The following is a 20,810-nucleotide window of genomic DNA, read 5'->3' as shown; positions in this document are numbered from 1 at the left end:
CACACTTCCTGATCTACAGACATTGTCCGTCACACTTCCTGATCTACAGACATTGTCCGTCACACTTCCTGATCTACAGACATTGTCCGTCACACTTCCTGATCTACAGACATTGTCAGTCACACTTCCTGATCTACAGACATTGTCCGTCACACCTCCTGATCTACAGACATTGTCCGTCACACTTCCTGATCTACAGACATTGTCCGTCACACTTCCTGATCTACAGACATTGTCAGTCACACTTCCTGATCTACAGACATTGTCCGTCACACTTCCTGATCTACAGACATTGTCCGTCACACTTCCTGATCTACAGACATTGTCCGTCACACTTCCTGATCTACAGACACTGTCCTTCACACTTCCTGATCTACAGACATTGTCCGTCACACTTCCTGATCTACAGACATTGTCCGTCACACTTCCTGATCTACAGACATTGTCCGTCACACTTCCTGATCTACAGACATTGTCAGTCACACTTCCTGATCTACAGACACTGTCCGTCACACTTCCTGATCTACAGACACTGTCCGTCACACCTCCTGATCTACAGACATTGTCCGTCACACTTCCTGATCTACAGACATTGTCCGTCACACTTCCTGATCTACAGACACTGTCCGTCACACCTCCTGATCTACAGACATTGTCCGTCACATGCTCCAAGGTCGAAGGGTCAAGGCTGTCAACCATCTCGACACTGGAGCATTCCTGAAGTGAATGAGCAGCACTTTGTGTTGCTGACGTTCAGGTTGACACCATGTAGTAGACACTCTGTCACCTTCTTGTGGGCCAACTCACTGTTACTTGAGATACGGTGCTGTCATCTGCAAACCTGGACACAGAGCTGAAGCGGACTCTGGCCACACAGTGAGCAGCGTAGGGCTGAGGGTGTGGCCTTGTGGGGTAACACAGTAATCGTGGTGGGATTGTCCTTACCAATCCTTACAGTTTGTGGTCTGTTCATCTGGAAGTCAAGAGCCCAGATGCCGAGTGCCAGGTTGAAGAGTTTGCTTGGAATAATAGAATGGAAGGTAAGCTGTAATCAGGAAACAACTGCCCAGAAGCTGTGCCACACTCGTTTAAGCAAGCGGTAAGTATTCTGTCAAGTCCCTGACTTGCACCTTATGGGTAGAGGAAAGACTTTGGGATGTCAGGAGATACAGGATACAGAGCCTCTGGCCTCTTGTGGTCACAGTATTCATGTGACTGGTCCAGTGAGTTTCTGGTCAATGGACGTTGATGGTGAAGAACTCAGCAAGCACAGGGAGTTGGAATATCGTGACACCACAGCTGGAGTATTGAACTGACTTTATTACTTATATCCTTCATATACATGAGGAGTAAAAATCTTTACATTTTGTCTTCATTTAAATGTCCAATTATAGTAATTTGTAATAAATAGTATGTACAACAGGACAGTCAATATAGATAGAGATACAATTGTATCAGCGTGTGTTAATCAGTCTGATGGCCTGGTGGAAGAAGCTGTCCCGGAGCCTGTTTGTCCTAGCTTTTATGCTGTGGTACCATTTCCTGGATGGTAGCAGCTGGAACAGTTTGTGGTTGGGGCGACTCGGGTCCCCAATGATCCGTTAGGACTTTTTTACACACCTGTCTTTGTAAATGTCCTGAATAGTGGGAAGTTCATATCTACAGATGAGCTGGACTGTCTGCATCACTCTCTGCAGAGTCCTGCGATTGAGGGAAGTACAGCTCCTATGGTGATGCAGCCAGTCAGGATGCTCTCAATTGTGCCCCGTAGAAAGTTCTTAGGATATGAGGGTCCATATCAAACTTGTTAAGCTGCCTGAGGTGGAAGAGGTGCAGTTGTGCCTTTTTCACCACACAGCTGGTGTGCACAGACCACGTGAGGTCCTGGTGATGTGGAGCTGTTCACCCTCTCCACCCCAGATCAATCGATGTCTGCTCTCCATTCCCCCTGTAGTGCACAACCGGCTCCTTTGTTCTTGTGACACAGAGGGAGAGGTTGCTTTCTTGGCACCATTGTGTCAGGGTGATGGTTTCTTCTCATTAGTCCATTCAGTATAGTGTCGTCAGCAAATTGAATTAGCAGATTGGAGCTGTGGGTGGAGACACAGTCATGGGTATATAGGAGGGGGCTTAGGACACAGCCCTGAGAGCTCCTGTGTTGAGGGTCAGAGGTGAGGGAGCCCACTCTTACCACCTGCCAACGATTCTGCATAGTTCTACTGACCTAGCTGTAGGAAGGGTATCATGAAGGCAGAAAGTACCCACAAGGATATTGCTGGGACTGGAGGGCTTGAGTTAAAAGGAGAGGCTATAGGGGCTGGGGCCATTTTCCCTTCAGTGTAGGAGGCAAGGGGTGACTTTAAGGTCATGAGGGGCATACATAAGGTAGTTAGTCACATCCTTTTCCCAAGATAAAGAAAATAAAACCAAAAGGACATAGGTTTAAAGTGAGAGGAGAAAGAATTAAAAAGGACCCGGGGGACAAGTTCTTCCAGAGAGTGGAACGGGCCGCCAGCAGAAGGATGCAATTACAATGTTTAAAGACATAGCGGGACAGATGTTGCAGTTCTCCATTGTCATTTGCACAAGTACCTTACGCGGAGGTACGCCGCAGCCTCTTTCACAGCAGACTATGCAGATTCTCCTTATAATTCAAGCCCCGCAGTCCTGTAGAATCTCCTCCAGATTAACCGTGTCATTCCTACTCCTCGGCGATCGGAATGGCACGATGCTCCAGCGCCGTCTCCCCAACACCTTGCACATTTGTAATATGACATCCCAACACCCGGTGGCGATAAAGGCAAGCATGCCAAACATTCTCCACTCAGGGAACTATGTACCTGATCCCCTGTTCTACAGCGCTCCGTGGGTCCCTGTCCTTCAATGTGTAAATTCTTCCCTGAATTAACGTCCTAAAAAGCACCTATTTGAGTTTAATTCCATCCACCTCCACTTTCCCTCTTGTTGAGATCCCAAATGTTACAGCACTAATTTCAGGGTCGTCTGCAAACTTACTAACCATGCCTAATGATAACTAACGTTGTCGTGAATGTAAACGGCAAACAATGGTGGACCCAGCACCAATTCCCACAGCACACCACTGGCCTCCAACCTGAAAATCACGCCTGCACTCCCACCAAGCCACGTTTGTATCCAATTGCCCGGCTCTCCCTGGATCCTACCATGCGGGATCTTGTCAAAGTCCATGCAGACAACATCTAGCAGTACCTTCAATACCTCTTCAAAAACTCAAATCAAATTCACGAGACATGATCTCCGCACACAAAGCTATGCTGACTTTCCGTAATCAGTCCTTGCCTTTCCAAGCGCGGGAGAATCCTGCCTCTCCAGGATCTCTGCCGGCATTGACGTTGGGCTTCACCAACCTGCGGTTCATGCAGCCCTTCTTGAAAAGGGCAGAGCAAGATCCATCCTGCTAGCTTCCAGTTGGAGATCCGGCTCGAAGGGCCGAATGGTCTACTTCTGCACCTATTGTCAATCCATTCGCCACTTGTCAGGTGCTGGGTCCTGTCGGGTGGCAATGTCCCTGCAGCCTTTCTCCTCGCACTTCAATAGACTGAGGGCTATAGATTACATTCTGTTTTTACACTTCACTCAGTTCTGTACTGCAGCTGTGGCAGGCTGGCACTAATCATTTTTCTGTGAACCTGGTGTCCTCCTGCACCCCTCATTGAACAAAGGCAGGTCCGTGATTTGAGGGATCGCTGGTAGTGATGCTGAATATTTGTGCCGCTGAACCTCACAGATGTCTAGCGTTGAGCTGTCACCTCGATTCTGACTCTATGCCATTATATTTGTAGAACCACACTGCCTGGTGGAGGGGTGACACCAGTAGGACTTTGTTTCTGCAAGGACAGTGCAATACTCACTTTTACCAGCACTGATGTGGACAGATGCACCTGCCACAGGTAGATTGGCACAGTGATTGCTGCTCTTGGTTCAGTCACTACCCTCTACACACTCGGCCAGACTCTGTAATGAACATTGAAATTCCCCGAATACTGTTACTGTCAGTGCATCCCAGTATTACTAAAAATCTAGGAGCAGATAGAGTGTCTAAGTGATAGACTGGCACATATAGCCATATAACAATTACAGCACGGAAACAGGCCATCTCTGTCCTTCTAGTCTGTGCCGAGCGCTTACTCTCACCTAATCCCACTGACCCACACTCAGCCCATAACCCTCCATTCCTTTCCTGTCCATATACCTATACAATTTTACTTTAAATGACAAAATCGAACCTGCCTCCACTTCTACTAGAAGCTCATTCCACACAGCTACCACTCTCTGAGTAAATAAATTCCCCCTCATGTTACCCTTAAACCTTTGCCCCCTAAGTCTCAACTCATGTCCTCTGGACTGTAAGATGGGCTTCTGTCAGTATGACTGTGATACGCGCCTGCACACCAATCCCCGGATGTTTATGAGGACTTCTCAGGGCGACTGGGCTGGGAATGACTTCAGAGTCGCCGGGTCCTGTGGCACAGGGACAGACCTTCAGCCCTTCTCCTTCAGGCTGATCTGTTATTCTACTTGCACCCCCTGTACCCTCCATCCATGTACCTATCCCAGCTTCCCGTAAACATTACCTGGTTTTACTGCTGCTGCTGGCAGCTTGTTCCACCCTCTGAATGAAGAGGTTCATTGTGTCCCAATTTAGGGACAGGTGGGGGTAGGGGGGAGAGAGAGGAGCATTGGCCCTTTAATTGACACCTCAAAGCACAGGAGAGGGATCACTGATACTGGTTCCAGAATTTCCCAGGCCAGCCTCTCCAGACACGAGAGCCTCAGCTGCACTCAGTCAGTTCGGATGAGCAGGGCCGACTCATTCACAGGCCCAAGACTCCCGGGAAAGGTTGTCTGTTCGGAACTCTGTAACAGGAGGGGATCAGCAGACTGCAGAGCGAACGATGTCCTCAAAATCTCCTTGACAACCTGTAGTATCCTAACCTTAAAAGGACTGGGTTTTACTGGGACTGGCGCCTTCAGAGGAGCGCGAGTTTGTGTCGTGTCACTTCAGGAAAAATCTGCACTGAAGCTGTCCTTTAACGTGTCTGCATCACAGACACCGAGCGTGTAAAGGTTCAACCCCTAGAAGATGAGACAGTGTTAACGCTACAATGAAGCAGTCTTTCAGAGCGAACCTTGTGTTTGATGTTCTGAAGTGACAGGAGTCACTGAATTGTCACGTTAAGGGAGTGTCTGCCATTTTCACAAGAGGCACGGTCCCTAAACTATCTTTTTTTCTGGGGTTGTATTCATCATGAAAACCACTGTCTGAGCTGTAATTCTGAAGAGGAGCTGTCTTTCAGAACTGACGCTTTAGCAGAGAGCGGGGTTACTGAACTTTAAGAGGGAACTGCGTCAGTGTTTCCCACCAGAAAGAGATTGTATTCCTGAATTTCGTCCCTCTCGCCTCGCATTGTCCTCCGAGTCCAGGCTTCCGGGGCTGTGTTCCTTTAAAAGAAGGCAGCACGGGCGACCGATTTTCTGTGTCCCGACGCTGGCGCTTTAAGCGGAGGCTGTGCTCTTCCTTACAGCAACACGGGAACCCGGAACTTCAGTGCCGAGCGTGGGGAAGCCGATGCCCCAGACGCTGGTGTTGTGCGCGGCCGCCGCCGCCGCCGCCCTGCTGATACCCTCCGATGTCTGGAGGCTGTTGAGCTGCGGTTTGGCGGGGTGGTTTGGCCCAGTGAACAATGTCTCGACACCCCGAATCTTCAGTAAGGCCGAGCTGAGCCGCTACACCGGCGGGAAGGGCAGTCCCGGGCTGTACCTGGCTGTCCTGGGCCAGGTGTTCGACGTGGACCGAGGGAGGAGGCACTACGGCCCGGGAGGCTCCTATCACTTCTTCACAGGTGGGCGGAGGGGATGGGAGTCCAGGCTTGGTGGGGAACGAGAGACCGGTGGGACATGGGAGCGTGTTTACCGGCCGCTGTGCCGGCGGTGGTACGATCCGTGTTGCCCCAGTCACACGCCACACTCGCCCCGTCCCATCGCCAGGGGTTGTTGCAACACACACAACGTGCTGGAGGAACTCGGCGGGTCAGGTAGCATCTATGGTGGGAAATGGACAGTCCACCTTTCGGACCATCCTCCCCGGGTGCCTGTTGTTGCTAAGTTATGCTGGCTGTGTTTTAACCAACCCGTTTGTTAAAAGGCCAGTCAGGTATCCGAGTCTCCTCCGGCGTGGCACCATCATATGGGAGAAAGATTGGCAAATAGAGAAACACAATTTAATGATTCTCACGCGATCTCCACCCTTATCAACTCCAGCCACCTTCCTCCCTCAGACAAAAAACTCATAATTCCCACACCCCGCACTGCTCGGTTTTACCTCCTCCCCAAGATCCACAAGCCTGACTGTCCCGACAGACCCATAGTTTCAGCCTGCTCCTGCCCCACCGAACTTGAGTCTGCCTACTTGGACTCCATTTTGTCCCCATAGTTCAGACTCTCCCCACCTACATCCAGGATACATCCCATGCCCTCCACCTCTTCAATAACTTCCAGTTCCCCGGTCCCGACCGCTTCATTTTCACTATGGATGTCCAATCCTTATACACCTCCATCCCCCATCAATCACTTAAAAACGCAATAAAAAAAAAAAAATTTAAAGAAGGCCTCAAAGCCCTCCGCTACTTTTTGGATAACAGACCCCACCAGTTCCCCAGCACCACCACACTCGTCTGGTTGGCGGAGCTTGTTCTAACTCTCAATAACTTCTCCTTTGGTTCTTCCCACTTTCTCCAGACCAAGGGTGTAGCCATGGGCACTGGCATGGGCGCCAGCTATGCCTGCCTCTTTGTGGGTTATGTGGAACAGTCTATGCTCCAAATCTATACTGGCACCACTCCCCAACTTTTCCTTCGCTACATCGACGACTACATTGGTGCTGCTTCCTGCACCCATACTGAGGTCGTCAATTTCATCAACTTTGCTTCTAACTTTCACCCAGCCCTTAAATTCACTTGGTCCATCTCAGACACTTCTCTCCCCTTTCTTGATCTCTCAGTCTCCATCTCTGGAGACAGACTGTCCACTGACATCTTCTGTAAACCCAGTGACTCCCATAACTACCTTGATTATACCTCTTCCCACCCTGCCAAATGTAAAAATGCTATTCCCTATTCCCAGTTCCTCCGTCTCCACCGCATCTGCTCCCAGGATGAGGCTTTCTGTTCCAGGACTTCTCAAATGTCCTCTTTCAGGATCGTGGTTTCCCTTCTGCCATCATCAATTATGCCCTCACCCGCATCTCCTCCATTTCCCGTACTTCAGCCTCACCCCATCCTCCCGTTACCACAACAGGGACCGAGTTCCCCTTGTCCTCACCTACCACCCCACCAGCCTCCGGATCCAGCATATTATCCTCCGCAACTTCCGCCACCTTCAACATGACCCCACCACCAAGCACATCTTTCCCTCCCTACCCCTCTCAGCTTTTCACAGGGATCGTTCCCTCCGTGACTGCCTGGTCCACACGTCCCTCCCCACAGAACTCCCACCTGGCACTTACCCCTGCAAGTGCAAATGCTATACCTGTCCCCACACCTCCCCCTTACCATCATTCCGGGCCCCAGACAGTCCTTCCAGGTGAGGCAACACTTCACCTGCGAGTCTGCTGGGGTCATCTATTGCATCCGGTGCGGCCTCCTCTACATCAGTGAGACCTGACGCAGATTGGGGGACTGCTTCGTTGCAAAAATTGTGTATAATTTATGTTTAATTAATGTTTTTCTAGTGAATGCTATTTGTATGATGCTGCATGGACCTGTGATCAGCTGCAAGTTTTTCATTGGACATATACTTGTGCACCAGCCAATAAACTCAATTTTAACTTTGATAATCAGTGGGCAAGAGGGCTGTTTCTCACACTGAACTTGTTCTGTTGTTTCTGACAGGTCGAGATGCCTGTAGAGCATTTGTGAGCGGAGATTTCACTGAGCCTGGTCTCATAGATGATGTGTCGGGACTCTCACCCACGGAAATGCTCTCTCTCCATGAGTGGCTCACCTTTTACAAGAGAGAGTACATTTTTAAAGGCAAGTCCACTGGGAGAAATGCAGGTTGAAAATGCTGTTCTGTAACACCGGGAAGATGTGTTGCTGTTGATGTAGTCTGTTTAAGAGGGGTTCCATTTTCAGTCTGGGGTGACCCTGAGCTTCCAGCTGGCTCTCTTTAACAGACCTTCAACAAACAAAACTTGGCTTCAGTGGGCATGATCTAGCTGGTGAAGTTCGACAGTTTGGATAATGAACATTCTCAGCTTTCCTATTCCAGATTATAAACATTCCTTTGATAATTTCCAACAAACTTTGCGCAGTTTCAATTTCCTTGGGCCTTTCCTACTTTGTGTTTCACCCCAGGCTCTGCTGATCACCCTCCTGCAAGACTTCTGTTTGGTAAAAGGGCATCGATCTGAAAAGTTAATGTTTCCTTTTCTCATACACTGCTTGAACATCTGAGTATTTCAGTATTGCCTCTTTTTATTTGAGTTAGTTTCACTTACGGAGGTGCTGCCTAGTGTATGTAAGTAAAGTCGAGAAGATAATGGTTGTGAATGGTCAAAGCAGAACAAGTAGTGGGGAGGGGGGAGATTAACAGCATGGACTGCAGTCTCATGTAACTGCATTAGTTTCATTACCACTAGAACAGCACCCCATCTTCTTATTGGGAACATTAGACTTCTGAACTCTACACAGAGTTCAACAATTGTCGATAATTAGCAAATCTTAACATTTCTTTGTGTTCAATTTCAAATAAATATTTTGCACCTCCAGACAAGCCTTTGGGTTTCTTTGCTCATCCCACTGTCAGTGTACTTGTAATCCCTATTCATCTCTCAACCATTCCTGTTTTCCAGTCCATCACAGGCCTTCTCCTTGTGTTTTCCTTCCCTCTTTCATTGAAACGTTGTGGATTGTCTGGAGAGATATTGAGAGGAAAGTTTCCTTTGCTTGGAGTTTGGAATTAGTGAGAACCATTTCAGATTAAGGGTTTGTCATTTGGAAATGAGAAATCTCTTCATTCAACAGTTAGTGCATCTTTGCAATTTTCTTGCCTATTGTGACTAGAAGATCTTAGATACTGTGGTATTGTAGGGATCAGAAAGTCAGGGTTGTGGATTGACTCTTAATACTTAGATTCTGGTAATTGTTTACATATTACAGTATACTGAATATTAAAACTATTCCTGCTTTCTTCATTGACATCTTTGAAGCCAGCAGTTAAAGACTATCCCTAACTTAAAGGGATATTAAAGGGAGGGTTTAAACTAATTTGCAAGGGAGATGGGACCCGGAGTGAATGAGCAGTGGAAGTAGTGCATGGAGTAAAGCCAGATCTAACATATAGAGAGGCTTTCAGGAAAGAGAAGCAGAATAAAGGGTGTAAAGATAGTAAGGTTGAAGGGCTAAAGTGTGTGTACTTCAATGCAAGAAGCATCAGGAACAAAGGTGATGAACTGAGAGCTTGGATACATACATGGAATTATAATGTAGTGGCCACTACTGTACAGTGACTGGGCTGGCACCAGGGTAGAAATGGATTCTCAATATTCCTGGATTTCAGTGCTTTAAAAGGGACAGGGAGGGGGGAGAAAGGGGAGGAGGGGGGCATTACTGGTCAGGGATACTATTACAGCTACAGAAAGGGTGGGTAATGTAGCAAGATCCTCTTTTGAGTCAGTATGCGTTGAAGTCAGGAACAGGAAGGGAGCAGTTACTCTACTGGGGGTATTCTATAGGCCCCCTGGTAAGCAGCAGAGATACTGAGGAGCAGATTGGGAAGCAGATTTTGGAAAGGTGCAAAAATAACAGGGTTGTTATCATGGGTGACTTTAACTTCCCTAATGTTGATTGGCACCTGATTAGTTCCAATGGTTTTGATGGGGCAGAGTTTGTTAAGTGTGTCCAGGATGGATTCCTGTCACAGTATGTTGACAGGCCAACTAGGGGGAATGCAATATTACATCTAGTATTAGGTAATGAACCGGGTCAGGTCACAGATCTGTCAGTGGGTGAGCATCTGGGGGACAGTGATCACCGCTCCCTGGCCTTTAGCATTATCATGGGAAAGGATAGAATCAGAGAGGACAGGAAAATTTTTAATTGGGGAAGGGCAAATTATGAGGCTATAAGGCTAGAACTTGCGGGTGTGAATTGGGATGATGTTTTTGCAGGGAAATGTACTATGGACATGTGGTCAATGTTTAGGGGTCTCTTGCAGGACGTTAGGGATAAATTTGTCCCGGTGAGGAAGATAAAGAATGGTGGGGTGAAGAAACCATGGATGACAAGTGAAGTGGAAAATCTAGTCAGGTGGAAGAAGGCAGCATACATGAGGTTTAGGAAGCAAGGATCAGATGGGTCTATTGAGGAACATAGGGTAGCAAGAAAGGAGCTTAAGAAGGGGCTGAGGAGAGCAAGAAGAGAGATTGAGAAGGCCTTGGTGAGTAGGGTAAAGGAAAACCCCAAGCCATTCTTCATTATGTGAAGAATAAAAGGATGACAGGAGTGAAGGTAGGACCGATTAGAGATAAAAGTGGGAAGATGTGCCTGGAGGCTGTGGAAATGAGCGAGGTCCTCAATGAATACTTCTCTTCGGTATTCACCAATGAGAGGGAACTTGATGATGGTGAGGACAATATGAGTGAGGTTGATGTTCTGAAGCATGTTGATATTAAGGGAGAGGGGGTGTTGGAGTTGTTAAAATAAATTAGGACGGATAAGTCCCCGGGGCCCGACGGAATATTCCCCAGGCTGCTTCACGAGGCGAGGGAAGAGATTGCTGAGCCTCTGACTAGGATCTTTATGTCCTCGTTGTCCACAGGAATGGTACCGGAGGATTGGAGGGAGGCGAATGTTGTCCCCTTGTTCAAAAAAGGTAGTAGGGATAGTCCAGGTAATTATAGACCAGTGAGCCTTACATCTGTGGTGGGAAAGCTGTTGGAAAAGATTCTTAGAGATAGGATCTATGGGCATTTAGAGAATCATGGTCTGATCAGGGACAGTCAGCATGGCTTTATGAAGGGCAGATTGTGCCTAACAAGCCTGATAGAGTTCTTTGAGGAGGTGACCAGACATATAGATGAGGGTAGTGCAGTGGATGTGATCTACATGGATTTTAGTAAGGCATTTGAAAAGGTTCCACACGGTAGGCTTATTCAGAAATTCAGAAGGCATGGGATCCAGGGAGGTTTGGCCAGGTGGATTCAGAATTGGCTTGCCTGCAAAAGGTAGAGGGTTGTGGTGGAGGGAGTACATTCAGATTGGAGGGTTGTGACTAGTGTTGTCCCACAAGGATCTGTTCTGGGACCTCTACTTCTTGTGATTTTTATTAACAACCTGGATGTGGGGGTAGAAGGGTAGGTTGGAAAGTTTGCACATGACACAAAGGCTGGTGGTATTGTAGATAGTGTTAAGGATTGTCGAAGATCACAGAGAGACAATGATAGGATGCAGAAATGGGCTGAGAAGTGGCAGATGGTGTTCAACCCAGAGAAGTGTGAGGTGGTACACTTTGGAAGGACGAACTCCAAGGCAGAGTATAAAGTAAATGGCAGGATACTTGGTAGTGTGGAGGAGCAGAGGGATCTGGGGGTACATGTCCACAGATCCCTGTAAGTTGCCTCACAGGTAGATAGGGTAGTTAAGAAAGCTTATATAAGCTTTCATAAGCTTTCATTAGCTTTCATAAGTCGAGGGATAGAGTTTAAGAGTTGTGAGGTAATGATGCATCTCTATAAAACTCTGGTTAGGCCACACTTGGAGTACTGCATCCAGTTCTGGTTGCCTCAGTGTAGGAAGGATGTGGAAGCATTGGAAAGGGTACAGAGGAGATTTACCAGGATGCTGCCTGGTTTAGAGAGTATGGATTATAATCAGAGATTAGGGGAGCTAGGGCTTTACTCTTTGGAGAGAAGGAGGATGAGAGGAGACATGATAGAGGTATACAAGATATTAAGAATAGATAGAGTGGACAGCCAGCGCCTCTTCCCCAGGTCACCACTGCTCAATACAAGAGGACATGGCTTTAAGGTAAGGGGTGGGAAGTTCAAGGGGGATATTAGAGGAAGGTTTTTCACTCAGAGAATGGTTGGTGCGTGGAATGCACTGCCTGAGTCAGTGGTGGAGGCAGATACACTAGTGAAGTTTAAGAGACTACTAGACAGGTATATGGAGGAATTTAAGGTGGGGGATTATATGGAAGCAGGGTTTAAATGTCAGCACAACATTGTGGGCTGAAGGGCCTGTACTGTGCTGTACTATTCTATGTTCTATGTTAAAGTATACTTGGGGTATGCAACAGGACTATTTGATATCAGACAGCCATTTTCTGTTTACCACACCCAAGACACTGGAGGAACTCAGTGGGTCAGGCAGCATCTGTGGAGAGAAATGGAACATTGACATTTTTGTTTGGAGTTAGATTGATCTGGTGCTCAATTTCCAGCTTTACAATGATTGGCTTATTAATCCATCTATACGTCAGCCCCAGATAATGAATGAGCTCCAGTTCTGGATGTCCATAAGTCAGAAAATACACAAGTCACTATGGTAACTTGCCTTTAATATTGGAATGGATTGCATCACGATATTGCTCATTGGAAGTGGAAAGGGAGACCAGTTCTGTTTCTAGTAGCAGATGTATGAACATAGAAATCATCAGCATATTACAGGCCCTTTGGCCCACAATACTGTGTGACCACGTAACCTACTCTAGAAATTGCCTAGAATTACCCTACCGCATAGCCGGAGCAACACACAAAATGCTGGAGGAGCTCAGCAGGCCAGGCATCACCTATGGATAAAAAAGTACAGTCGACATTTCAGGCCGAGACCCTTCAGCAAGTCCTGCCAAAGGGTCTCGGCCTGAAACGTCGACTGTACTCTTTTTCCACGGATGTTGCCTGGCCTGCTGAGTTCCTCCAGCATTTTGTGTGTGTTACTTGGATTTCCAACATTTGCAGATTCTCTTGTTTGTGATTTGACTACTGCATAGCTATCTATCTTTCTAAGCTCCATGTACCAATCTAAGAGTCTCTTAAAAGACCCTATTGTATCTGCCACTGTCGCCTGTAGTGCACCCAGCACTCTCTGGAAAAACTTACCCCTGACATCTTCTCGGTACCTACTTCCAAGCACCTGAAAACTATGCCCCAAAGAATTATCTATATCTGCACTTCTTGGCTCTGCACTCCCTAGCAGTCTGCCCAGATCAATAGCTAATCCTCTTGTTAGACACACTTTGCGTATATGGGCTCAGTTCAGGAAATGCTATGGTTTCCAGGGGTTTTCCGTTTCCAGCCCTGTCGCACATAATCACCTTTTTTTACCTACTACGTACGATTCAGCATTCCATGTTTGGTATAGGAAGGGCATTAGACATTTTGAAGATCTCTTCATTGATAATCGCTTCGCTTCTTTTCAGCAGCTCTCTGTTAAGTTCAACCTGCCTAACGCTCACTTTTTCAGATTTCTCCAAATCCGACACTTTATTGCTCCTTTACTTCCTAACTTTCCTGAAATGCTTGCAAAAAATGCTATGGACCTATTTCTTCACATTAATCCACTAGGTAAAGGTTTAATATCAATTATCCGAGATAAACTAGCAGCCTTACGATGGGCCCCTGTGGATAAAATTAAAATGGCCTGGGAGCAGTATTTAAATATCTCCTTATCCGAGGAGAGCTGGGACTCAGTTCTCAAATCGGTTAACTCAACCTCTCTTTGTGCTCGCCATTGCCTTTTACAGTTTAAGATTGTTCATAGAGCCCATATGTCTAAATCTAAACTATCTCGATTCCACCCTGGCATTAGTCCGCTCTATGATAAATGCAAGAGGGGCATGGCCTCTCTCATCCATATGTACTGGCTCTGTCTTAGCTTGGAGAAATTCTGGAAAGATGTCTTCACTACATTATCGGGTATTCTGAATCAACACCTAGAACCAAACCCCTTAATTGCTCTGTTCGGTTTTTGGGGCGAGATAGATTTATGTCTGGGTCTGACCAAATGCCGAATACTATCCTTTGCCTCTCTCCTGGCTAGACGCTTGATCCTCCTTAGATGGAGAGATGTTGCCCCGCCCACTCATGCGCAATGGCTTAACGACATTATGGCCTGCTTGGACCTCGAAAAAATTCATTGTTCAGTTCTTAATTCGGATTTAAAGTTCCATAAGGTCTGGGGACCTTTTATCGAGTACTTTCATAACCTTCCTCTTGACTAGGGATTTTCTTTCTTCTTCTTTTCGGTCCCTTGCTTTCAGCTCCCTTTTTTTACTGGTAGTAGGCATTATTATCCTCTGTTGCTAAGTGTATTCACAGTCTGGGAGTTTGACTGTCCTGACCTATACTCTCTATATTGTGTTGTGGTCGGTCTGGAGTTGTTGTTGTTTTTTTTCTTGTGTAGTGGGGCTTGGGGAGGACACTAAGCTTACTTGTCTTTAATTTAGGTGCTTTTTTGTTAAATTCTCTTCCTTTGTAGCATATTGTTATTGTATGCTCAATTTTGCACCGTATTAATGCTCCTCATTGGGATTTGGGGTTTTTAATTTGTAAAATGTTTTGAAAAACTAATAAAAAATTTTTTTTAAAAAAACTATGCCCCTTTGTGCTAGCAATCTGAGCCCTGGGAAAAAGCCTCTGACTATCCACATGATCAATGCCTTTCATCATCTTATACACCTCTATCAGGTCACCCCTTATCCTCTCCTCTGCACTCTTTCTGTAGTGAGATGACCAGAACTGAACACAATACTGTTCAGTGGGGTCTGACCAAGGTCTCGTATAGCTGTTACATTACCTCAGTCCCATGGTTGATGAATGCAAACACGCCATACACCTTCTTAACTGATGTATGTACAAACCCCATTTCCAGAAAAGTTGGGATATTTTCCAAAATGCAATAAAAACAAAAATCTGTGATATGTTAATTCATGTGAACCCTTATTTAACTGACAAAAGTACAAAGAAAAGATTTTCAATAGTTTTACTGACCAACTTAATTGTATTTTGTAAATATACACAAATTTAGAATTTGATGGCTGCAACACACTCAACAAAAGTTGGGACAGAGGCATGTTTACCATTGTGTCCCATCACCTTTTAATAACACTTTTTAATTGTTTTGGAACTGAGGATACTAATTGTAGTAGATTTGCAATTGGAAATCTTGTCCATTCTTGCTTGATATAAGACTTCAGCTGCTCAACAGTCCGTGGTCTTCGTTGCCTGATTCTCCTCTTCATGATGCGCCATACATTTTCAATAGGAGATAGATCTGGACTGGCAACAGGCCAGTCAAGCACACACACTCTGTGTCTACAAAGCCACGCTGTTGTAGCCCATGCAGAATGTGGTCTGGCATTGTCCTGCTAAAATAAGCATGGACGTCCCGGGAAGAGATGTCGCCTTGATGGCATCATATGTCTCTCTAAAATCCTAATATATGCCTCAGAGTCAATGGTACCTTCACATACATGCAACTCACCCATGCCGTGGGCACTGATGCACCCCCATACCATCACAGATGCTGGCTTTTGCACCTTTCGCTGATAACAATCGGGATAGTCATTTTCATCTTTGGCACGGAGAACTCAACGCCCATTTTTTCCGAAAACTAGCTGAAATGTGGACTCATCTGACCACAGCACACGGTTCCACAGTCTTTCGGTCCATCTGAGATGAGCTCGGGCCCAGAGAACTCACCGGCGTTTCTGCATAGAGTTGATGTATGGCTTCCTCCTTGCGTAATACAGTTTCAAGTTGCATTTCTGGATACAGCGACGGACTATGTTAAGTGACAATGGTTTTCCGAAGTACTCCTGAGCCCAGGTGGCTATAATTGTCACAGTAGCATGACGGTTTCTTAGGCAATGCCGCCTGAGGGCTCGAAGATCACGCGCTATCAACAGTGGTTTCCGACCTTGCCCTTTACGCACTGAAATGTCTCTGAATTCTCTGAATCTTTTCACAATATTATGTACTGTAGATGTTGAAAGACCTAAATTCACGACAATCTTGCGATGGGAAATGTTCCTTTTGAACTGACTAACAATTCTCTCACGAATTTTGGCACAAAGGGGTGAGCCACAACCCATCCTTGCTTGCAAAGACTGAGCCTTTGATGGATGCTACTTTTATACCCAGTCATGATACCTCACCTGCTACCAATTAGCCTGCTTAATGTGGAGTCTTCCAAACCGGTGTTACTTGAATATTCTGTGCACTTTTCAATCTTATTTTAACTCTGTCCCAGCTTTTGTTGAGTGTGTTGCAGCCATCAAATTCTAAATTTGTGTATATTTGTAAAATACAAGTTGGTCAGTAAAACTATTGAAAATCTTTTCTTCGTACATTTGTCAGTTAAATAAAGGTTCACGTGAATTAACATATCACAGATTTTTGTTTCTATTGTATTTTAGAAAATATCCCAACTTTTCTGGAAATGGGGTTTGTACATCAGACTCTTGAAGGGAGGAGCTATGGGAGCTCAATATTATTGTGGTGTTTGTAAGTCAGGTGATCATAGCTAGGGGTTGCCTATCTTGAGCATCTGTCAAACAATATAACAGAAGCAATTTCTTTCTTCCCTCTTCTAAGGCAAACTAGTCGGAACGTATTTTGACCACAACGGTGAACCGACCCAAGCGCTCATTGATGCAGAGCTGGTCACTGAGCAAGGAAGGAAACTGAAGGCAGAGTTGGAAGTGGAAAACAAGGTGTTTCCTCCCTGCAATTCGGAATGGACCTCCACCAAAGGTGGCAGAGTTTGGTGTTCAACTCACAGGTCAGGCATCTGTTCTTTTCATTAACGTTTCAATGTCAGGAGTCTGGAGAGCTGAAACCCCATTCAGGAGTGTCTCTGCCAACCAAACTTTGAGGTAGAGTAGACTAGATCCCATCATCTGCTGCATGGGCCTAAGCTACAAGCAGGAGATCAAGATCAAACTGCCTCATTTTCATCCATAACTTGCGATATAATGATACAGGAGACCATCAGCCTGTCTGATCCATGCAGACTTCCAGTACACCAGTCCAATTCCCCCATTTCATTGGAACTCATTCTCTCACATGCCCATCAATTCCTTTTAATTCTATTGACACCCACCATAATCACTGTAATATCACAGTAGCCAATTAACCCACCAATATGTCGTTGGATGTGGGGAAAAAGTTGGAGCATATTGGGAAAACTCAAAGGCACAGAAAGAATGTGCAAACTCCAGTCTACAGCCAAGGTCTATATTGAACCTGAGTCACTAGTTAACACAGCCACACTAACTGCTGCACCACCATACTTTTCTCAATATTTAAGTTCTATCAGGCAATCTTACCAAACGAAAATTACAGTGGCACTCTGCTGGGCCTAGGTTGAAGAATGGAAATGGAAGTATAGACATTGAACACTTAGTTTCCAGATACAAACCCCATTTCCAGAAAAGTTGGGATATTTTCCAAAATGCAATAAAAACAAAAATCTGTGATATGTTAATTCACGTGAACCCTTATTTAACTGACAAAAGTACAAAGAAAAGATTTTCAATAGTTTTACTGATCAACTTAAATTTGTGTATATTCAACTTAAATTTGTGTATATTTACAAAATACAATTAAGTTGGTCAGTAAAACTATTGAAAATCTTTTCTTTGTACTTTTGTCAGTTAAATAAGGGTTCACGTGAATTAACATATCACAGATTTTTGTTTTTATTGCATTTTGGAAAATATCCCAACTTTTCTGGAAATGGGGTTCGTAGATTTAGCTATCTTTACCACACCATTATAAACTACCCACTTTTAGGAAACTTCCATTAAATATTCTGCAAAGTACCCTGCAGCAACAAGGTTTGTACCAAGCACAGGTGCCTTTGTGATACAGGTCAATGTAAAAGTAGAGGGGTGACAAGGGTGGACAAACAAGCTGGCTGAAGTAGTGAGATAAGAGTGACTGCTAATGAACAGGACAAGTTTTAGCTCCCATACAAACCTAAAACAAAATGAATAAATACAATATTTCTCTTTCTAGTGGAGGATTCAAAAGGAATTGGGTGGGTGTCCCACGCAAATTATATAAGATTGGATCAAAGAACTATCGCTGTGTTTGTGTGCGTACAGACGGACCTGCATCAAATCAACCCAATTCAGCTCACAACAGAGGAGATCTGGATAACCCTGCCTTGGCAGAATATCCAGGATGTGGGAGTGTTTCAGACTCCTGTGCCGTTGTGGAGGAGTAGCATATCACAGGTCTGCAATACACAAACCATTTTGTTTTAACAATTAAATAAATTATTTTTACTGTTTGCACAATGTGTTTTTTCTCTTTTTCTCTGTGCAGTTTTTTTGTTTTTAAATTGGGTTATTTGAGTCCCCTGCCTATAAGCCGACAAATTTCAAGGTGTATAGTTTATACAATCTTTGATAATAAATGTGGTTTGAATCTTTGAATTGACAGTCTGGGAGGATAATCCTGTTATGGCTGTTGTTCTTGATGCCAAACTGAGTAGGGTCAAGACAGTATTTGGGTGGGTGGGGTGGAAAATGTGATGTGTTCCTCATGTTTGGTGCAGATGGAATGTGAAACCAAATTCTTCAATACCTCCTTGCCACTCGACCTGCAGTTTCAAGTTCCTAAACATTCCCCCTACCATGAAGCCAATTCCTCACAATGAATGCAGCAGTGTGAGCTGGTACTGGTGTCAGTCATCATGAAACTGACTGCTTTAGTGGTTCACCTTCATTCATCACACATCAAAGCTGCAGCACTAATCTGGTAAGGTCTCCCCACATTACTCACATACCAGGTAGTTGAGTCACTACCTAGGCAAAAGGGCAGTAATGCCCTTGGCTGAAGTTGGAAAAGCCAGGGAACGTAACAGAAGCTGAGCCTTCCAGTTAGATCAAATTAAGCAAATTCAGTTCACAACAGAAGAGATCTGGACAAACCTGCCCTGCAAGAATATATAAGCTCTCCAAAACTTTCTGACTCATAGAATGGCACGACAACATAACAGGACCTACAGCCCACAACGTCTGTTCAAATCATGGTAGTTTAAATTAATCCCCTCCATTCCCTGCCTGTTCATCCAAATGCCTCTTAAACAGGGGTTCCCATCCTTTTGTTATGCCATGGACCAATACTATTAAGCAAAGGGTCTGTAAACCCCAGGTTGGGAACTCCTGCTCTTATTGTATCACGTTCCACCACTTCTGCTGGCAGTGCATTCCGGGTATCTACCACTCCATTTAAAAAACAGATCATATAAATCTCCTTTAGAAACTTTCTCCTCCTCTCACCTTAAAGTGGGTGCACTGTAGCATAGTTAGCACATTGCTATTACTGAAAGAATGGGGTTCAAGGCCTGCCACTGCCTGTAAGGAGTTTCCTCCCACATTCTAAAGGCACATAGGTTGCATTAGGAAGTTGTGGGCTAATTATGTTGGCTTGCCCAGTACAATCCTTGCTGACTTGATGCAAATGATGCATTTCACTGTTTTGGTGTACAGTGACAAATAAAACTAATCTTTGTCTTTAAAAGTCCTGCACACTACTATTTGGCATTTCCATCTGGGAAAAGAGACACCTAACCATCTACCATCACTCTGCCTCCCACAAATTTTATATACTTACTTCTATCAGGTTGCCTCTTCACCCTTGACCCTCCAGAGAAAGCAATCGAAGTTCATCCATTTTTTCCTTGTAGCTAACACTCCAATCCAGCCAACATCCTGGTGATCCTCTTCTGTAACCTCTCAAAACCTCCACAACCATCCTATAAATTTAGATGACCAAAACTGCACACAGTTCTTCAAATGTGGTTTTAATTAGTTTTAAATAGCTGCAAAACAACTTCCCAACATTTATACACAACACCCAACCAATGAAACCAACCATGCCATTTGCCTTCTTTCTCCTTACAGACACACTAGTATGTTGTTAGTTTTGGGGATCCATCCTCTTGCAGCTCCAAATCCTTCTGTGAATCATCTACTCTACATTTTCTGCTTGCATTTTACCTTTCAAAGGGCAGCACCACACACTTGTCCTGATTAAACTCATTTCCATTTCTCTGCTCACATATATCCTGCCAAATCCTTTGACACAGCACACACAAAATGCTGGTGGAATGCAGACCCAAAACGTCAACTGTACTTCTTCCTATAGATGCTACCTGGCCTGCTGCGTTCCACTAGCATTTTGTGTGTGTTGAATTTCCAGCATCTGCAGATTTTGTGTTTGCATTTTTAAATCCTTTGACAACCTTCTTTACTGTCCACATCTCTACCAATTTTTGTATTGTCTGCGAGCTTATAAAACCAATCTCCATTTGTCCAAATATGTTGAAGACCACTGGTCACAAGTCAGAATAACACCCCTCCACCAGATAATTTTGAATTTGATCCATCAAGTCTCCATGGAACACGTGTGCCATTATCTTCTGAACCAAACTACCATGATAGACCTTATCAGAAACCATCCAACCCTTAATCATCTCAAAAAATTCAAATAAAATTTACATGACCACCTCTGCACAAAAACTGCTGTCTCTATCAAGTCTATGCAAGTCCACAATGAAAGAGATTTTATCCCCTAGAATTGTCACCAATAACCTTCTGACCTCTGAAGGCTCATCAGCCTATCATTTTCTGGTTTAACTCTACTGCCCTTCTTCAACAGAGCAACACTATGGGCTATTTCCATTGCTCTAGGGCCAAGTCTGTACTTAAAATGATTACAAGGATCCTGTTAAGGCCCCAGCAATCTGTCTCTTCTTTCT

At 45.1% G+C, this 20,810-nt stretch overlaps 1 protein-coding gene across 2 annotated transcripts; it reads left to right on the top strand.

Annotated features, from left to right (window-relative positions):
- Positions 1–4,290: 4,290 nt before the first annotated feature.
- Positions 4,291–18,342, top strand: cyb5d2 (cytochrome b5 domain containing 2). 2 transcript variants are annotated; one of them, XM_073053836.1, is made up of 4 exons: positions 4,291–4,964; positions 7,929–8,069; positions 16,634–16,820; positions 18,059–18,342. In XM_073053836.1, exons 1-4 carry the CDS (start codon positions 4,835–4,837, stop codon positions 18,267–18,269), a joined length of 669 nt encoding a protein of 222 aa, XP_072909937.1. In that variant the 5' UTR covers positions 4,291–4,834; the 3' UTR covers positions 18,270–18,342. The 2 variants fall into 2 exon arrangements, with proteins under 2 accessions (XP_072909937.1, XP_072909936.1); XM_073053835.1 differs by lacking the exon at positions 4,291–4,964 and adding an exon at positions 5,015–5,882.
- Positions 18,343–20,810: the final 2,468 nt, after the last annotated feature.

This window comes from Hemitrygon akajei, chromosome 8, assembly GCF_048418815.1.
Source record: "Hemitrygon akajei chromosome 8, sHemAka1.3, whole genome shotgun sequence".
Lineage (NCBI taxonomy): Eukaryota > Metazoa > Chordata > Chondrichthyes > Myliobatiformes > Dasyatidae > Hemitrygon > Hemitrygon akajei.
This window is presented reverse-complemented; position numbering and strand designations above follow the sequence as displayed.